Source organism: Pangasianodon hypophthalmus, chromosome 15, assembly GCF_027358585.1.
Source record: "Pangasianodon hypophthalmus isolate fPanHyp1 chromosome 15, fPanHyp1.pri, whole genome shotgun sequence".
NCBI classification, from domain to species: Eukaryota; Metazoa; Chordata; class Actinopteri; order Siluriformes; family Pangasiidae; genus Pangasianodon; species Pangasianodon hypophthalmus.
The window spans coordinates 447,586-467,165 of NC_069724.1; the positions used below are offsets into that span (position 1 = coordinate 447,586).

The 19,580-nt window shown below is 37.3% G+C and overlaps 2 protein-coding genes across 4 annotated transcripts; both read left to right on the plus strand.

Annotated features, from left to right (window-relative positions):
• Positions 1–131: 131 nt before the first annotated feature.
• endou2 (endonuclease, polyU-specific 2) lies at positions 132–6,837 on the plus strand. 2 transcript variants are annotated; one of them, XM_026938911.3, is made up of 8 exons: positions 132–630; positions 1,250–1,356; positions 1,466–1,609; positions 3,955–4,060; positions 4,167–4,288; positions 4,941–5,053; positions 5,199–5,352; positions 6,489–6,837. In XM_026938911.3, the coding sequence occupies exons 3-8, from the start codon at positions 1,508–1,510 to the stop codon at positions 6,741–6,743; spliced, it is 852 nt and encodes a 283-aa protein (XP_026794712.3). In that variant the 5' UTR covers positions 132–630; positions 1,250–1,356; positions 1,466–1,507; the 3' UTR covers positions 6,744–6,837. The 2 variants fall into 2 exon arrangements, with proteins under 2 accessions (XP_026794712.3, XP_026794711.3); XM_026938910.3 differs by having other exon boundaries at positions 1,491–1,609.
• A 2,184-nt stretch (positions 6,838–9,021) lies between these two features.
• LOC113541796 (NEDD4 family-interacting protein 1-like) lies at positions 9,022–18,244 on the plus strand. 2 transcript variants are annotated; one of them, XM_034311509.2, is made up of 8 exons: positions 9,022–9,219; positions 11,844–11,931; positions 12,459–12,589; positions 14,957–15,044; positions 16,417–16,541; positions 16,634–16,700; positions 17,219–17,344; positions 17,429–18,244. In XM_034311509.2, exons 1-7 carry the CDS (start codon positions 9,022–9,024, stop codon positions 17,320–17,322), a joined length of 801 nt encoding a protein of 266 aa, XP_034167400.1. In that variant the 3' UTR covers positions 17,323–17,344; positions 17,429–18,244. The 2 variants fall into 2 exon arrangements, with proteins under 2 accessions (XP_034167400.1, XP_026794771.3); XM_026938970.3 differs by having other exon boundaries at positions 9,023–9,219; positions 17,426–18,244.
• Positions 18,245–19,580: the final 1,336 nt, after the last annotated feature.

Sequence of the window (19,580 nt, forward strand, 5' to 3'; positions counted from 1 at the left end):
TAATTGTGATTGTGATGAAATTCTTTTTGAATGAGTAACTAATATTCTTTAATGTGGTGCCATTACTTTAAGTTACTGGAGTTATTGTCACTGATGTCAGAAGCACAGGCTGTTACATCAACGGCACCGCATTAATGAATATTGAAGATGTATGATTAAAGTTGTATTTTCCAAAATGGCGTCAACAGCGTCTCAATGCACACATCACTGGTGACACCAGCATCAATAAACTATTCTATTAAATCCTTTTTAATGGATTTAAAAATTATTTTACAGGAAGATTGAAAGGTGTATCTCGAATTACACATCTAAATTATTTACAAGAAAAAAAGAAATAGAATTTATTAGTAAATGAATAACTCATAGTGTGGAGAGAAACTCACCTGGTTCTGGTTAAGATGGCCGCTCAGTCTTCTGAACTTTGACCCTGGAAGCACTTATCCACATCTTTTTGTGATTTCAGGATTTTTTTAAATAGCAAACAATGATAATGACACGCAATGAAGTGACAGAGGTTCTTTTTTTGTGATCAATATTTTTATTTACAGAAAATAGGGAGAAGGGAACAATCAAACATCAAACAGAGGACCGAAAGGACTTTATCAGAGAACAGTCTCAAAACATATGCATGTATGTACTCAGAGGTTCTTTAGAAAGATATATATTTTATATATTATTTAAAAAAAACTGCTAATTTACATATGTGATAGACCTCATACTGAAGTTCATCCTGTGTCATTAAAATGAATAAGGAATATTTTTTAAATGTCTCTAAAGCAGTGCAACTGGCCTGCGAGACAAGCTGTTTTTCCAGCACTTGACAGGTTCAAAGGAAATGTGTAAAATAAATTATGTAATTATGTAATAATAATAAAGAATCAATCCATTATTTATTGTATAACAGTGATGTCTGTTTTATTTCAGAATTACGTCAGTTATCAGGTTAGTCACCCTCAGGTTATCACACTCGTCCTTTATCGAGCCTTGGCAAGCTTTTGAGGCCGTACTCAGGGTCTTGGTAAAGAAATAATTCACTCGTGTTTAATACGTGATACAAACTGAGACAAAAATGGGTACAAAGACCCTCCATCCTCATTGTAGTGGAACATTCAAAAGCACCGCAAGCTGCTTCTAATCCTTTTGGCAAGAGTTGCTGACATGTGCTCCCTCTCTCCAATGAGCTCTCTCTCTCTCTTTCTCTTTCTCTCTTTCTCTCTCTCTCTCTCTCTCTCTCTGCCTCGTGCTGTAGTACGACACACAGCCCCTTCTGTCCTGTCCACACTACACACTCAGAACAGTACTGAATACACACCGAGCGCTGTGGGATTCTACAGCCAGTCTAAACTGTGTGTTGAAGTGAGTGGGATTTGTTTCTTTAGACCGTGATGATGTGAATTTCAATGCCAATGTTTCTAAAGTTGATATAAAATGTGTACTGATGAAGATTTGCTTGATTCTGCTTCAGTAAACCTGAGTGTCTGTGTACACAGCTCTGTTTGGATTCACCATGATTGAACAGGACCCAGACCTGACAGCTGTAGTGCAGGAACTGTGGGACAACGATATCAATCGCCTGAGACCCGGGACAGACTACCGCATATCTCTGCAAGTAATAATAATAATAATAATAATAATAATAATAATCATCATCATCATCTCACCAAGACTGCAGCCTGAAGTTAAAGGAGTGAAAAGTAAAGGTTTTTGGATGAGACAGAAATGAGAGAACATTTTATCCAACTTTCCAACACTGCAGCATTTCAGTACATTTCAGCTGCTTACACTTCAGCTAAGGTTTGGTCGTATCTGAGCTTTTCTATGTTTACTTTGAGATACGCTAACTACAGTGATAGAACATAACCACGAAAAAGTCATCTCACTTTGAAGAATTCCTGAAAGAAATATGTTTCACTAGAAGCCACTGTCTTTAGAGCTCCATGACCAGTAAGTTTTAGGTAAACCCATTTTCTGTTCTGTTCTCAGTACATGACACTGTCACTTCTTGTCAGTGGTAATTGTTTTACACTCGAGATGAGGTGGATAGAGATGAGGTTCTAACTGCTGCTTTACGCATAGAACTTATTTGTGTTGTAGGATTTGCTAGTTTCCTGTTCATTCATCTGATTTTATATTTACTGACACTGAGGTCATTTAACTGTGGTGCCTGTGTAGCGTAAAGCGACTGACCTGCCTGTTGTTCTCTGGTGGTATTTATAGAAGAAAATAACAACAGCTCTTGTTAGTGCTATTGTCTAATCGCTCATCTGGCTCTCACAGACATCATTAGTCCTGACTGAAGGTAAGAAATGAGATGATCTGACGATAAATAGCGGTACAGTACATTATGCTTTATACTGCAGTGTGGTTGAATTCTGGAATCTGATTGGTCAGAAGGTGTGCGTTATTTCTGTACAACAGCAGCTCGGACAGTCGTTCCAGCTGTAACATGAATGACAGGTTTTTATTAATGCGCATGTTCTAATATGTTATCGTTTCTCATTCACAGGGAAAAACTAGTTTTTTGTTAGGAAGTGTTTATTTAACATTTATGGAAGGAGTCTCCAGTGTCAGTGATTTGTAACAGTCATGGTGCTTTGCAAAGTTCAGGACAGAAGAGTTTACACTTTCTGGTTTGTCAGTAAAATAACAGGCTGTGTTTTTTGAGTGTGCGTGTGTGTGTGAGAAAGAGAGAGAGAGAGAGAGAGAGAGGCTGTTTATAGCTGCTATAACGTAAGTGAGAACAGGAACTAACTCGTCTCTCGGATGTTCCACAGCAATAAATCTAACTATAAGCCGTTAAAATGTGTGACGTGTCGTTCATTAATAAAATAAACAGTGTAATCGTTGGTAAACTGCTGTGGTATAAGCGGAATAACAATTGGAAAATAATCCACTTTGGAGAGATAAGAGTAACCCCGCTTCGTGTCGCACCACACCAGCCCAGCGTGGATTATTTTTCTGCAAACGCACGCTCTGGAGTGTGTTATTACTTACATAACAGTATACTATATATATTATGTCATAGAAAAGTTAATTCCACGTGCAGGATCTCTGAGGACTTTTAAAAATGTTTTTAAATAAAGAATTAATATTGTAGCAGTATTAATATTGTAATATATTACCCACTTCTCCCATAATAATAATAATAATAATAATAATAATAATAATAATAATAATAATGTCATATTCAATCATCCTGTATATAAATTGAAAGTCATGTGATTCAGACGTATAGCAGCATTTTCCAGACTTTATCCAAATTCAAATGTTAATTAGACCTGAAGATGTAAACAGGCTTGCCAAAGCATTTTATTTTTGTCTTAATAAAGGATTATTATTATTATTATTATTATTATTATTATTATTATTATTATTATTATTATTATTATTATTATTGCAGGATTGCAGTTGTGTTTTCCAATCTTACAGAATCAGACCAGGAAATGGAATGTTTATGGTGCTTGCATTTGAATTCTAATTTTCATTCTCTAGTCATTGTACATTTCTGTGCACAAAAATGCAAATGCAGGTTTCACAAATCAATCTGAATTATATAAAAAAAAAAAATAATTTATGCACACTCAAGAGGGAAATGCAATTGCAAATACAGTATATATCTGATTGAACATTTTCCAGTGAATTGGAGTGAAGTTTGGAAAATATTGCTGGACGGATGTTTGTGAGAAATCTGAATGATTTGATCTTCTGAAACTTTACATGCATTTATTCTGGTGAAACATGAACCAGTTAGAACCTTATCATTCTGGAGAACATCTCTGAAAGGAAACCAGTTGCAGACTGTGTGAATGGAAATGAATGGAGCAAAAGCAGGAAGTGTGTCAGAAGCTTCAGTATCTAATTTCCTGTTAATCATTCATACGGAGACTAAATGCAGAATAAATGCAGAATAAATTACAGGTATAAACTCCATCATCATGACTTTGTCTCTTGCAGGGTAAAGCAGCTTCTCTGTCAAACTTCAGTGATGGGAAGGAAGCAGCTGGATCTCCTTTGTTCACATATGTGGATGAAACCATTTTTAAAAAAGAAACGTTCTCGGGTAAGAAAGTGAATAATAACACCTAGACTAAAGGGAATGTTTCCTAATAATAATACTTTTATTAATAGAGTTTTAATCAGATGTAGATATTGCTTCTGTTTTTCAGCCTTCATTTCACTTCTGGACAATTATGAGAGTGATACTGGTGTACCAGAGGTCGTGACCCCGGAGGAGGAGGCGGAGAATCACAGGTTTCTGGACTCCATACTGAAGACTCCTGTAATGAAGGTAACATCTGAGATAACGTTACTGACTAGAGCTGAAAACTAGTTCATCATTCAACTCTTACTGGAAAAGCAGAAGTAAAGCATTACAGGGATGGAAGGTATGAATGAAATGAAGGAATTAAAGCTGTGAAACACATCTCGGTTTTTAATAAATCATCATAGGAAGTACTGAAAGCAGCAGCAATTCAAGCAGGGAAATATTTGGTTAGGTGAAACAGCAAGAAACAAAAAATTAGCAGGAATTTATCACAGCAATGTGCAAATATATAGTTTTCTTGGATTTTGATGTGCTACTGTATGATCGTTTAAAAAGGCAGCTGTTTTAGAAATCTTTAAGCATAGCCATATGAATTAAATATCCTTAAAATAAAAAATAAAATAATTAAAATATCCTTCGCTCATCTAATGATCTGCTTTCCTGTCAGTACAGTAGTTCTCTGGTCTATAGTTCATACCTTATTAGCTCGGGATATTTGGAAATAATTCATGAGAAATAAACAGCAACTCTTTGTGTTGAGGGAAATGTGTAAAAATGGCAGAAGTCGTATTCGTTATTTTCAGAGCCGTGTATCACTGCACTAACAGGACCTTTGTTTTCAAACCTCAAATCCACAGCTTGTTTTTTTTCCTTATGTTTTATCACTTTTCCTCAGATTGTCCATAAGTATCTTGTAGAAAAGAATCTCTCTCCAGTCGACATGTCAGAGTTTAAGGAGCAGCTGCGCCACATCTGGTTCGAGCTGTACGCCAGGAGAGGGTCCAGCAGGTACTGATGAAAAAACTTACATCCACTGTGTAGTTCTGAGGAACCGCAGGTTGAGAAGTCCAGTAATAAGATCTACAGTAATGAAAGTGTATTTGACATGAAAAATCTTTCAGGCTTTGTATTTCTTTCTTTCTTTCTCTCCAAGACCAGACTCGTCAGGGTTCGAGCATGTCTTCGTAGGTGAAACTAGAGGTGGACATACTGTTATCGGTTTCCACAACTGGATTCAGTTGTACTTGCAAGAGAAGCTCGGCCATATCGACTACAAAGGCTACAGTGTGAAAGCGAATTCCCCAGAAGTATGTTTCTGATACTGTAAGAAAGGAGTGTTTTGAACTATAATCATGGGATTGATGGAATAATACGTCTAAAAGCAACTAAAGCTTCACTCTTTAACAAGTAATCAATACATGTCGATAATACAAGCCAAATGTTTAATTGTAAATATTTGGAGCTGTTAAATGCTTCAGTGAATCCAGGAAATACTTCATAATGTTGTAACGATGTATTAAAACAGGTTATGAACATGCGCAAGACATGTGACCTTTATATTTATAAATTTGGTAAATTTATAAATATAAAATTTGCAGCACATGCTGCAACACCGAAAGACCAAATATTAACTAACTGACCAAAAACAAGTGCAAGTTAGCTGTAAGAACCGAGACAATAATGACTAAACACACACACACACACACACACACACACACACACACACACACACACACACACACACATGGAATGACTAGATGTGTAGGTTGGAGTGTGTTAGTAATTAATCAACACCTTCTGATTCATCAGAGTATAAATCCATTTATACCACAGCGCTGTTGAAATCTCGAATCTGATTGGTCAGAAGGTGTTGATTAGTTTTCTATAACAGCAGCTCTGACAGTAGTGCAGGTTTATATTAATGCACTTGACAGGACAGAGGAGTTTACGCTTCTTTGTGGTTTCTCGGTAACGTGACAAGATGTGTATTTGTCTTATTAACTTCAAGAGAAAGAAAAAGATGCTGGTGAGGGAACGACTGTTTATAGCTGCTATAACGTAAGCGAGAACAGGAACTAGCTTTTTTCACAACATTAAATGTAGCTATAAATGGTTAAAATGCGCTTTGTGGCGTTCATTAATGGATTAAAGCTTGTAATCGTTGGCAAGTCGCTGTGGAATAAGAGAAATAAAACACTTCAGGACGTGCTGTTATAGGAAAATAATCAAACTCCAGGTGGTAATGGATCACACTGCCGTGTTGTGGATTATTTTCCTATAAATGCACACCACATTGTGTTTTATTTCTTGTGTGAGTTATGTGTTGTTCTAATTTAATAAATAAAAAATGTATGCTGATTTCTGAATTTGAGTGTTGATGCAGTGGTTCAGTACCGTGATTAGCACGTGCTAATACATGTTACGTGTCTAATGTGGTTTACAGCCTGACGAGAACAAACACATCTTAGCTCTTCAGTTTAGCTGGAAAAACGGGATCAAGCCCAGAGGGAGCATCTTCGTTGGTGTGAGCCCGGAGTTTGAGTTCGCCCTGTACACGCTGTGTTTCATCACCTCTCCTAACGAGCGCGTCAGAGTGTCTTTCGGTCTTTACGACGTGGAGATCGTGTGCCATCACTACAACCAGAAGCACATAGGAACAACTTACCCGGTCCTCATCAGATACCAGGATGTACAATGAGCAGGAAGGGCCTCCGGAGTTTACAGCTATTACTGCTTTTATATTTTAATCTCTAATGAAAATAAAACCAATAAACACTGCAGAATCATTTATACTCAGTGTGATTTCTTTTTATTGTATTTTGTTTGCATTGATAACGAGATAAAAAGTGTGCACATGCTCTATATTGTTCTAGAAATACCATCTCATAATGTTATTTATCTATTAGAGATTACACAATGATTATTCAGTCCATCATACAATACAGATGATCTCTACACACTCACTCACTCACTCACTCACTCAATCAGTCATTCATCTCTCATTTATCTACATGGACCTTTCTTGTGACCATGAACAATTAGACTGAACTGAAAGATTAGACTTCTACAGAGTTAAAGGAATACTCTAGCATTTTACAATCTAATGAATATCTACTGCATCTACTGTAGAATATGGATGATGACCATAACCAGTTCTTTTGACGTGTAAAAGAACAGAAGAACCATTGATTTGAAACTCGTCTAAGGACAGTCATTAGATTCCATCAAATGTTTAAAACATAATTAAATAATGTGAATTCAAAACTGCAAACTTTTTCACTCACACTGAGGTCTTATGTGTGTTCTCTGAACTCTTTATTATCAGTTTGATACGATTCCCAGATCACCTCAGCTGTGTCACGGACTGATGTAAGACTGCTGCTGTACACGTTCATTTTCAGTTCATAAGCATTAACCAGGATTTGGCCATTAAATATTTATTAACATAACACATGTATTGTTGAATTTATCACTTTTATTAACACAAAACACCAACAATCTTGTGTGTGACTGTATTACAGCTTAAACATTTAGCCTTTGGGACATAAATCTAGACCTACTTTATGAGTTCTGCTCCAGCTGTAATATATTTCTGTATTAAACTCTCAGATCTACTTAAAAAAAGTTTCACAGTTTCTTATTGTTATATCAATTATCTTGGTTATTTAAACTGAAATTTTGAGTATGGATCAGGGCTAAATTTATCTGTTTATTGAACTATAATTGGAGAGATTAATTAGTAATTAGAGATTAATTTTGAAGTGTTGTAATTTAAAAGACTGGGGACAATGCACCCACTACAGCGCAGGTTCCCAACCCGTGTCCTGGAGAACCCCATGTCCTGCATGTTTTAGTGTTTTCCCCTCTCCTGAAACACCAGGTTTAACTAATCAGCTAATTAACAGCCCTTCCTGAACTGAAGTGGGTTTGATAGAGCAGGAAAAACACTAAAACATGCAGGACATGGGGTTCTCCAGGACACGGGAACCAAATTCACATTTTATTTGTCACATCCATAACCATACACAGTACGACTTGCAGTGAAATGCTTTATACAGCTGTTCCGACACAGAAGAGAAAATATAGAAAAATATTAAACATAAAGAAAAATATATGAAGGGATTTTAAAAAAAAAGTGTATAAGAATATGTAGATATATATATGGATATATGGCTGGTGGCAGCAGCAGTAGTTTTTTGTGCAATATGTGCCGTTTGTGCGATGTAATGTGCAATAATGTGCAATAAATGCAATACTAAATACTAAATTGCAATACTAAAATAAATGAGTAATGTTATGTATGTAGATGTAGGTGGAGGTTGGGTGTTTGGAGGAGATGTATGGATGGAGATGAATGATTCTTAGTCCTTGGTGTTGTCCTGGTTGAGGGCCCGAATGGCCTGCAGGAAGAAGCTCCTCCTCATCCTCTCTGTTTTGGCCTTTAGGGAGCAGAAGCGCTTCCCTGACCGCAGCAGAGAGACGAGTCCATTGAACCTGTTCTGTAACGGGTGCATGAATCTTTTTAATTACAACATATAAAAATGACTAATTAAGCTCCCCAATTATAATTCAATAAACAAATGATTTAAGCTCGGATCTATAATCAAAATTTTAGTCGAAATACCCAAGATAATGATAGAACAATAAGAAACTGTGAAACTTTTTTTAAGTAGGTCTAAGAGTTTAATACGTAAATATATTACAGCTGGAGCAGAACTCATAAAGTAGGTCTAGAGTGCACTAGAGAATACAACCTCTGAATACAAAATTAATTAAGGATTAGACAATTCAATAAATAATTCTCTTAATAAATCTCTAAAAAATAACATACATTTTTCAAGGAAATAAAGTGGAGGAAGTTTAGAGCATTATAATAATAATAATAATAATAATAATAATAACTGAATTGAACTAATAAGAACAGACGTTATGCGCATGCGCAGATCGGGCAGCGATAAGACCTGTAATGCACTAACATGGCCTGTGGGTGGCGCCAGTGTTCATCTGACATCACCGGAAATGCAAACAGGCCAAGGGGCAGACGTGGGCAAGAAGACACAAACTTACATAATTCCATACAGCGCTTTGGTGGTGAAATTGCTCAGTGTTCAGCATTCCTCTGGATCTTCTCGAGATTTCTGAGGATGGTGGAACCAAGTGGGAGATATCAGCAGGTGAGGACACGTCTCTCTCTCTCTCTCTCTCTCTCTCTCTCTCTCGGTAGCTTAGCAAGCTAACTCATCCAAAATAACACACTAATGTACCAACCGGTGGAGCAGAAATGTCCGACCCCATGGAGAAGTCCTGTTTTGGGGCAGTATTTAGTCCTCTAGCCCGCTGTTTTGGATGGAGGTTCAGTAAAAATGGTTCCCTCGGGACACTGACAGTGACGGGAGTGTTTCCATGAAACACTAGTGATGCTCCGTTCCACCTTAAATCGCATTGTTTTTAACTGGCTTGCATTCGAACAGCGCTAATGTTTACTGCGATAAAACACACATCAACCCCGATTTTACCTTTTTTATAAACACACTGCCATAGTTATAACGTCAGCCTGCTGCATGGACACTGCTGATGTTGTGTGTTTGTATTACACAGCGAATTCTACAACACTGAAGTTGGCTTCTTCTAATTCGGAATTTCCGTTCTACCTTAAATAGCTCCAGCAGTTCACTTCTCCGGCCTGTAGATGTCGCTGTTTAGCGCTTTATCATCACTTACACACACACACACACACCCGGAAACCAGGGGTTTTAAACACACAGCGTGCTCCAGAGCCCGGTTCGGTGAAGGTTCTGATCCGGAATAATCACTGAATTTAGAATTCAGGTTCTGAATAAAAACCGTTTTGTGGCCTGTAACTGAACTGTATGATTATTTTGGGAGGAAAAAAAAGTGCTCTGTTATTCCACTAGGGGGCGAAAAAGAGCAACAAACTTCCTTTTATTAGCGAACTGAACATTATTATTATTATTATTATTATTATTATTTAACTTTATAAACAGATAATATTTAACAGCAACATCCATCACTCAACGCCAGGGGAAGCAGATAATAGTTAATACAATACAAACAACTGGAAAAAAAAACCCAAAACAAATAAATAAATTATTACATAAAAAAACAGCAAAAACATGAACATGTGCCTTGTTTTTCTAGAGTGGACAAACTTTTAACATATTTAATATTTAACATGTTTAATAACTTTGAAAATAACAAAAATCTCGGCTTAATTTTTAAGAATTTGCACTTATGAATAAAATATTTTACTGTTAGAAAAAAAAGTCTTTCAAAAAGAATTAATTGAATGTTTTTAGTTTTTTAAACTAAACAATTTTGCAAGCTGTGGATTTTTCTCACGCTTCAGTGTTGTGGTTTGTTTTGTGTCAATTCCTGACAGTGACATTTTTGGGAAACCCCTCTGACTACTGTATTACATTTTTATTGGGCTGACTAGGCTGAAAACTGAAGTGTGTGTGTGTGTGTGTGTGTGTGTGTCATGCAACAGCAGGAAGTCACATGACTGTCACTGTAGGCTGGCTTTTTTTCCATCTCCGCTGTATTACACTTCCGTTGGGTTTAAGTCTGGTTTTTTTCTTGACGCTCTTTAACCGATGTGAGTGTCGGAGTTTATAGTCATAAAATTCCCTACAGACGCCACAGCTGATGGAGTGCCATCTTTTAGTTTAGACAACATTGTGTAAAAGAAATCTTCAGAAAAAGGAAGATAAGTTATCTACAAATAATAATGACATCTGAAAAAAAACGCCAAGATACAAAAGAGGAAACGCAAACGGTGAGCGTGCGAGTTATTAGAGAATATTTATTTATTTATTTCTATCACATTTAATAAGGGACGAACAAACAGGCAATATTTTTATTATTTGTACAGATGTAATAATCAGCCAGTTATGAACAAACCTTGAAATAAATCGAGGAAATGATCATGAATCAATTGTTAATGACTATAACTGATTACAGATAGATTATTACTGAATAAGGACAGATGACTCATGTGTTTAAACATAAACAGTCTCTCCCTGTTATTAAAAGTATATTAATAATCTGCACTAATAACTAGTAACATCAACAACCATCACTAAACTGCGGCTTTAAAACAAAGCAACAGCTGAAATGTCTTGCGTAGAGCTAGCTAATTTGCTGACATCAGGTTTATTTGTATTAATTAGCTACTCTAGCTGATGAACTAGCCTAGCATAATGTTCAATTTTATATTACGCTATGTTTGTTTTTTGTTTCATAAAAACAAAAGTAGCTAGATACAAAACAACGACGCAGAATAAAATTGTTAGCCGATTCAGTAATATCGGGTTTGTTTTTGTTAGTAAACTAGCGTTAGATAGATATTAGGTGTGTTAATATTTGCCTTCATACATCAAATGTGTGGTTTCACCGCAGACCGATTTGACCCGAGGAGAAACCCTGGTATCGTAGCAGATTCAGTGATATCGTTAAATATCGAATCGTTGCCTTACGAATTGAAATCATTTCGTTTTGCCTGGAAGCTTACACCTCCATAAGTAACAAAGAACCTTAAACACTAAATATTTTACTATAAATGTAATTTGTCTTCTTGTTTTCTTCATCCTCTGGGTGTTCAGACGTTTGGACTCGAACACACTCTGTACTGATATTCTGTTCATTTCTTTGTAGCAAACAAACCATGCAAAATAAATTAAAAGTCAAGATTTAAAAAATTCCTCCGCATCAAAAAGATGAGATTTTAGGAAACCTGAATGATCCGAGAACCAACACGAGTCTGTTTTTCTCTCGTCAGTTACCCAGTGAGGAAGAAGCAGAGGCGGGGCCTCAGGTGAGTACTGATGCTCCGCCCCCTTACAGCAGCATCGCAGCAGACAATGCAGGTATGGCTCATTTGCATGGAAAGCAATTCTCTTAAAGTTCTAGTTTATTTAATTTAAAAGTCTGAGAGTGCTAGTGGGAATATTTCTGTTTTTCATTCTCTTTTAATTTAATACAAACACAATAATACAAAGTAGAACCTTAGACTGATTTATATAAAGTTTTGAATTTCATAGTATTTTGTACATCCTAATTTTGCTATATTGAATATTTTGAATATTCTTTGAATATCCTTTCTTTGTTTTAAATTTTTCAAAATTTCAAAGCTTTTTATTTCCAGTTTTAAATTAAAAATCCCCGGGTTTCAGTGCAGTTTCAGAGATCTGGACCTCACTGTACATAAACGGTTGCCTGATTTTCAGATAATTGTAACCCGTATCTATTTAATAGAGCAAATTTATTCAAAATATTGTACTTGGGAATTTAATTTAAGTCATAAATATTAAAAGCAGTAAAAGTTAAAAGCACGGTTAGTAATTATACAGTGTTAATTCATAGTCTTTTTTCTTCTTTTACTTTTTTCTTAAAGCATATTTTGATTATAAAGAAGATGCTGCATTCCCCAAACCTCCATCTTACAACGTAGCCACGTCGCTGCCGTCGTATGACGAGGCTGAGAGAAGCAAAGCGGAAACGTTTGTTCCTCTGGTGGCAGGACGAGTGAGTATCGCACATCTCTGCTCCAAAAACACGCCGTAACGTAACGTAACCCTGAAACCCTGACTCCGGCTGGGCGATATGACGCTATAACACCAAAATCAGGATACATTATCTCACGGGCCTAGGTGATGGGGGAATTATGTTTCTGTGCGTTCGTCCGAGATTCTCATTAGTGAAGAGAGATATCATGAAGAGCGAGTGATTGAATGTTTGTAGGATGTACAGTACTGTGCAAAAGTCTTGGCACCCTATTGTTTTTGGGTTTTTTTTTTAGTACAAACTTTGTTATAGATGTTTATTTTCTGACTTCTACATTATTGATTCAGTACAAAAACATTTTAGATTCCAAACATTAGTTTTCCAGCACAAAATGAAATGTTACAGAAAAATGTTTGGATGTCAGTAAAGAAAGCAGCAGATTCCATAAGAGACACTTTTCAGATAAAAACATAATGAAGGCTGCTGGGTTTCGCTGCAGAAATAAGAAGCGAGTCGACAGTCAAAGTCTCCAGAAGAACTGTGGCTGCTTCTGCAAGATGCTCAGTAACACTTCCAGCTCATTTCCTTATAAAACTGCACACACTGCACCTCAGATACTGCTTTATTTTAAAAGCAAAGGATCGTCACATTAAATATCGATTTTGTTTCATGTATTACTGTTTACTGCTCTTTATAGTAATTTTTTAAATGTAGAAACATTTAATTTCATTATTTTTGAAGGCGTCTTTTCTCTACAGCATTTCTTTGCATGTGCCTGAGACTTTTGCTCAGTAATGTGTATCCAGTCAAGGTCACAGCAAGGTCTTAAAAATGAAATAGTTTTATTAGGAATTAGAAACTGATTGGAGGCAGCGGAGTCGATGTGTGTACTGAATCTTTAAAATTGTAAAATGTTGAACATTTTATAGAACTTATTGTTCCTCCCTTTTCAGTGTTACGTTTATCTACAAAAATAAAATGATCAAACTCAGTTTTTTAAATTGCAACATGACTTTTGCTTGAAGTTCCTTAGTAGCTTAAATATTGTGATATTCTGATGTGTATCGTAGAAATACTGTCGAGAATCATGATATGATATTTTTGTCATATCGTCCACCCCTGACCCTGACATGTTGCTATGCCAGTCTCAGCGAACAGTTTTTTTTCATGACTATCTTTTTATTTATTCCTTCTTCCCCATTTGCTCACAGTTCTTTGTTTCTTTGCCACACACTGCTTGCGCACAGCACAGGGAACGCCTGGACACTTTTGATGATGTAACTCGAGCACTGGAGGTACAGTAACAGTGTTAGTGTGTCGAGCTGTACCAGTGGTGCCCATCTTGGAGAGCTTTTTTGGTCCAAAAAGAAGGAACTTTAAACCAGATGTAATGATATAACACACTTTTACACCTTCTACACCGGCAGGTTGCAATGTAAAAGCTTCTCCAAATGAAGCAGATTAATGTTCAGGTTTCTACACTCACCAGGCACTCGTACACCTGAACACCTGCTCATTCATGCAGCTATCCAATCAGCCAATCCTGTGGCAGAATCTCAGTGACCATGGAACAGTTGTTGGTTTGAGTATCTCAGAAACCGCTGATCTCCTGCGATTTTCAGTTCTGTTGGACAGATGAAGATTATAAAAACATCACCTGGTCTTTATCCGATCTCCATCTGTCCAGCGAGTGAGTCTGACCCCTCTGTAGACTCAGATTCCTGTTCCTGGCTGACAGGAGAGGAACCTGATGAGGTCTTCTGCTGTTGTAGTCTATCCACGTCAAGGTTTGACCTGTTGTCTGAGATGCTTTTCTGCTCACCATGGTTGTACAGAGTGGTTATTTGAGTTACTGTAGGCTTCTTGTCAGCTCTGGTCGTTCTCCTCTGACCCTCTCTCCTCAACACAGCGTTTCCATCCGCAGAACTGACACTCACTGGATGTTTTTGTTTTTCGCACCATTCTGTGTAAACTCTAGAGACTGTTTTGTGTGAAAATCCCAGCAGGAGATCAGCAGTTTCTGAAAAACTCAAAACAACAACCATGCCACCGTCAAAGTCGCTAAGATTTTTCCCCCATTCTGATGTTCGACGTGAACGTTAACTAAATTAGGCTGTTTTGGAAGTAAATCTGACACACGTCCTCTTAGATTTAAGTGCTTACAAAGTCTTTCCTTTGTTATTTTGAGGTTTTTTTATTTTTGTGAACAATCTTTTTACAAAACACGCCTACAGTGTTTGTGTTGCTCTGTGTGGAGGATACAGGCCCAAGCCATCAGGAGAGACCTCACACCTGCTTTACTACAATGTTGATTTTTTGTTTTTGTGTGGAAAAAGATGGACAGATTTTTTTAAATATTTCGTCTCTAATTTCTCATGCTTTTTGCAGGATGATGACTTTGTGGCCAGAGATGACTTTGAGGATGCAGACCAGCTGCGAATCGGCAACGATGGCATTTTCATGCTGACTTTCTTTAGTAAGTGTTCTATAAACATCAGTGCTTTTTAGCCAACTGGCGTCTCATCCCGGGTGAATTGTGCCGCCTCATGCCCAGTTTTCCTGGGATTAGCCTCTGGATCCAGCATGATCCTGACCAGGATAGAGCTCTTACTGAAGAGGAATTAGTGAAACATGAACAGTTCAGACAGGAATAACATGCTTTTCTTTAATAAACAGAAAATATATAATCTTATTATATAATCAAATTGTTATGATACAGTTGTGATACAAGTGTACAGTCTGGTTCATAAGTATTCGGACAGCGGCACAAGTTTCGTAGTTTTGCGTCTGTACACCACCACAGTGGATTTGAAATGAAGCAGTTGAGATGTGATTGAGCTGCTTTTCACTTACTGAAGACAAAACTGAAGGCAGAAAGACCCACAAACAAGCAGCAACTGAAGGCAGCTGCAGTAAAGACCTGGCAAAGCATCTCAAGGGAGGAAACTCAGCATTTGGTCCATGGGCTCCAGACTTGAGGCAGTCATTGACTGTAAAGGATTTGCATTCAAGTATTAAAAATAATCCTAATATTTATGATCGTTAGTTTGTACGATTACTTTTGAGCCTGTGAAAATGGAGAGACTGGCTGTAATTCCGGTTAATGCAATATTTTTGTTAAACCCCTTGAATTAAAGCTGAAAGAAGTCTACACTTCAATCACATCTGCTTCATTTCAAGGCAAAATTACAAAAATTGTGTCACTGTCCAAATACTTATGGACCTGACCATAAAGGGAATAAAATATATTTATTACACCACCTGAGTCAAATCTGGAATTTGACTGGTTGGTTAGCTAATGTTTAATAACACTTGTAATGAACAAAATGGCATTAGAAAAGAAAAAAACTAGTTAGCAATTTCACTAAATTTTACATCAACATTCTTCTTTAGATTTGATGACATTTCTGTTTTATTTTTACGTCGGGGTGCATGTTATCCTGTGTGAATTATTAGTGAATATAGCAAAAGAGAACACTGGCTCAAAGACCAGTTAGCACAGTTGTGTGAAGCTTCATTTGACCCTGATGTGAATTGTCTTAAAACAAAAAAAAACAAATTAAATAAGCGAGAATGCAGCTGGGGAAGAAAAATATCTGATGTCGTTTGAGATGATGCCAAAGTAATTCATCTCTGTGTAATTAACATAAACAACAGTGTACTTTGTTGTACTTGGTATCTGTTGGGAAAACGTATAGCGTCAAGGCCGTGGTTTTCATAAGCAAAGTTCTTATTGTCTCCGAGTTAGTCAATGTGATAATGTCACTTTTTAGTGTTTTATGATGTTTAAGGAATATCTTATAAGTTGTAAAGGTGCTTAGTTTTGATTTTTTTCCCCTCTTCCTCAGTGGCATTCCTCTTCAACTGGATTGGTTTCTTCCTGTCTTTCTGCCTGACCACCTCGGCGGCGGGTCGTTACGGCGCCATCTCCGGCTTCGGCTTATCCCTCATTAAGTGGATCTTGATCGTGAGAGTATGTCTTCCTGCACGTATCTCTTCATCATCATATCCACGTGATTTAGTCCATCGATGAGATTGAAATGTTTACTCTGATTTCTGTTTCAGTTTTCTACGTATTTCCCTGGCTACTTTGATGGGCAGTATTGGCTGTGGTGGGTGTTCCTGGTGCTCGGTGAGTTCAGTCTCCTGATCTTTTGTTGTTTGATGTGGGTAGTAAATAAATTTCAGAAAATAATTCTGTACATCACAAGTGTTCTTCATATTTGCATTCCTTTCATTTGTATGATGCTCTTGTGGCAGTGTTTATACCACAGCGCTGATGAATGCTCAAATCTGATTGGTTAGAAAGTGTTGATGATTTTTTATTTATTTATTTATTTTTTATAATCTGACAGTAGTACCTGCTGTAAGGTTTATTATTAATGCACTCATAATAATAGGTTATTGTTTCCATAGCAACAGTAGCTCATTCACAAAGATGTGTATGGCATTAAAAATGTGTGTAAATGCTGATAGGGTGACATTTTCTGGATCTGAAGCTGTAAAGTTTTTGAGGTGTAAGACGAATAAAATATGATGGGACATGCTGAAATAGGAAAATAATCAACATCAGGGTGCTGTGATACGGGCGATGTGAAGTGGAGCTGGGTGTGTAATACAGACGCCATAATGAGTTTTCACATGTTCCAGGTTTTCTGCTCTTCCTCCGAGGCTTCATCAACTACGCCAAGATCCGCAAAATGGCCGACTCTTTCTCTGCTCTCCCAAGAACCAGAGTCCTGTTCATCTATTAAAGCTTCATGTTCTTGAGCTTCTGTACGTGTAATCGTGTTTAATTTGTAAATACTAAAGCATGTAGGTTCGTGATTCATGACTCTGATTTCTGTCTTCCTGCAGCAGCTTGTTGGAAACCGATACTGAAGTTCTGGCCTCAGCGGAGCCGAGGGACCACCACGTATTTAAAGAAAAAAGAAAATAGAAACACCCTCCATGTGTAATATACTGAAAGAAAAGTCACGTGTTTATTTCAGGATGATGGATGAGGAGTGATTTATTTTTTTTTTTCCTGCTTTGATTAACGCCACTTGATGGATGGCGTGATACACTTTCTGTGTTTCTCGATGTAAACTTGTGGATGTTGATATCTCTGTAACTGTGCAGAAACCATTAGTGATTTAAGGTTAAGCGCTTTTTGCATTCTTGGATTTGTAAATGAATGACATGTGATAATCTGCTAAGTAGTAAAGGCATGCGTCGTGCCCTGGTAGCCCATAGGGGGCAGTCTCGTTTTTATTTTTCTTTAGTTTTATTTCCTCTTTTTTTTTTTCCCTTGTAATGACGTTGGACAGAGAAGCAGCCAGTGGCTGTTGGTCACCATTCACAAATATCTTTTCCTTTCTGTGAATGGCAGTGTTGGATGAATTGAATTTAAAGCAACACTTCTCTCTCTCTCTCTCTCTCTCTCACACACACACACACACACACACTCCGTCTTTCTCTACATGACATGAAATTAAAATTTCTCCCTTTTTTTTTATTAGAGTCGTTACATGTGATGTGGTCAGGCAGTATGCTTTTATTGTCTGTGTATTTATTTTAAACATGGGAAGTCCCATAAAATAAAAGTTGGAGTGCAATTATGGAGTGTTTTGTACGTGTTGTACGTCACGCCATGTGGAATTAAGCTATAACTCAAAATAAATATTTATCCCTTTATGTTTCGCCCATATTGTCGTCCATCAAATAAGTAAATAAATCTTTTCAAAGCCCACTTTCAGTAATGACCCTGTTGTATGGGACATGTGTGGTCCTCTGTTCTTTTCTTTTAAGATAATATGAAGGAATGCAGGTTAAAGTCACTGAGTGCACGTCCCTTTTCGTCTGCACTGAAGCAAACCCTGTATGTCCTGGCTTTGCAATCGGAGGAGCTCCAGCCGTCTTGTTCCGTGCGATTATTCTTTCCTGGGTAATTGAGTCCTCCTTTGATTAGGTGAATACACCCCCATTCAGGACGCAGCCATGCTAGGGGTCTGTTTCATCTCCTGTGGTTTAATTGTGCATGTTTTTTTTTCCTCTTCCCTTTTTTGTTTTGCTGTGACTTGTCTGCTCTTGTTGCCGAGGGTATCATCCATGGAGCAGGAAGTGGCTCTCTTTTGTACTCTTTGTTTTCCCAACCAGTTTTGCGGACAGCCTTGGAATGCAGATGGATGCACACATGTATACGCCTGTAAAGACATTGCTATTAAAGTCTCTGGTTGTTGCAACCACTAGACAAAATGTGTGTTCATTTTCACTGCTGGATTTGGGATGGAGCCATCAGGGCTACTGAAAAATACCTGGAGAGGAATTGGGAATTCTGTCCTACACCGTTGTGATGTAGTGGTGATGAGTCATACTGTGAATGGCAACAAACTGCAATTTTTTTAGTTTGGTCTATTTATATATCATTTTATTCTAGGCAGTAATGTTTGATGCTGAACTTGAGTATCCCCAATCCAAGAAATGTAGGTAAGTAGATCATGCTGACATTTAAAATGAGCTAAAAGTTAAGTAGGGCAGCAAAAGGCAGGTAAAAGGCCTCACATCTCCTGTGTCCTGGGTTCAATCCTCAGGTCCAGTTACTGTCCCTGTGGGTTTCGTTTCGGGATTTTGGTTTCCTTCCACTGTCCAAAATCATGCAGGTACGTGCACTGACAACTCTAAATCGCCCCTGTGTGTGTGTGTGTGTGTGTGTGTGTGTGTGAGTGAGAGTGTGAGATATGTCATGCTGCCATCTCATCCAGGGTGTATCCTTTCTTTGCACTCAGTGTTCCCGGGATAGGCTCTGGATTCACCCTGAGCAGGATAAAGAGCTTACTGTGGATCAGTGAATGAAAAAAAGTATAAATGTAGATTGATATACACTTTATCTTTAGTCCATGAAGTCATTTTAAATACTCTACAATTTGAAAAGGCATCAATAAATATTATGTTACTTAATTAATAATATAGATCTAATCTAATCGGAAGAGGTCGAAAGTAGCATTAGGATTTGAGAGTGACCTGTTAATAA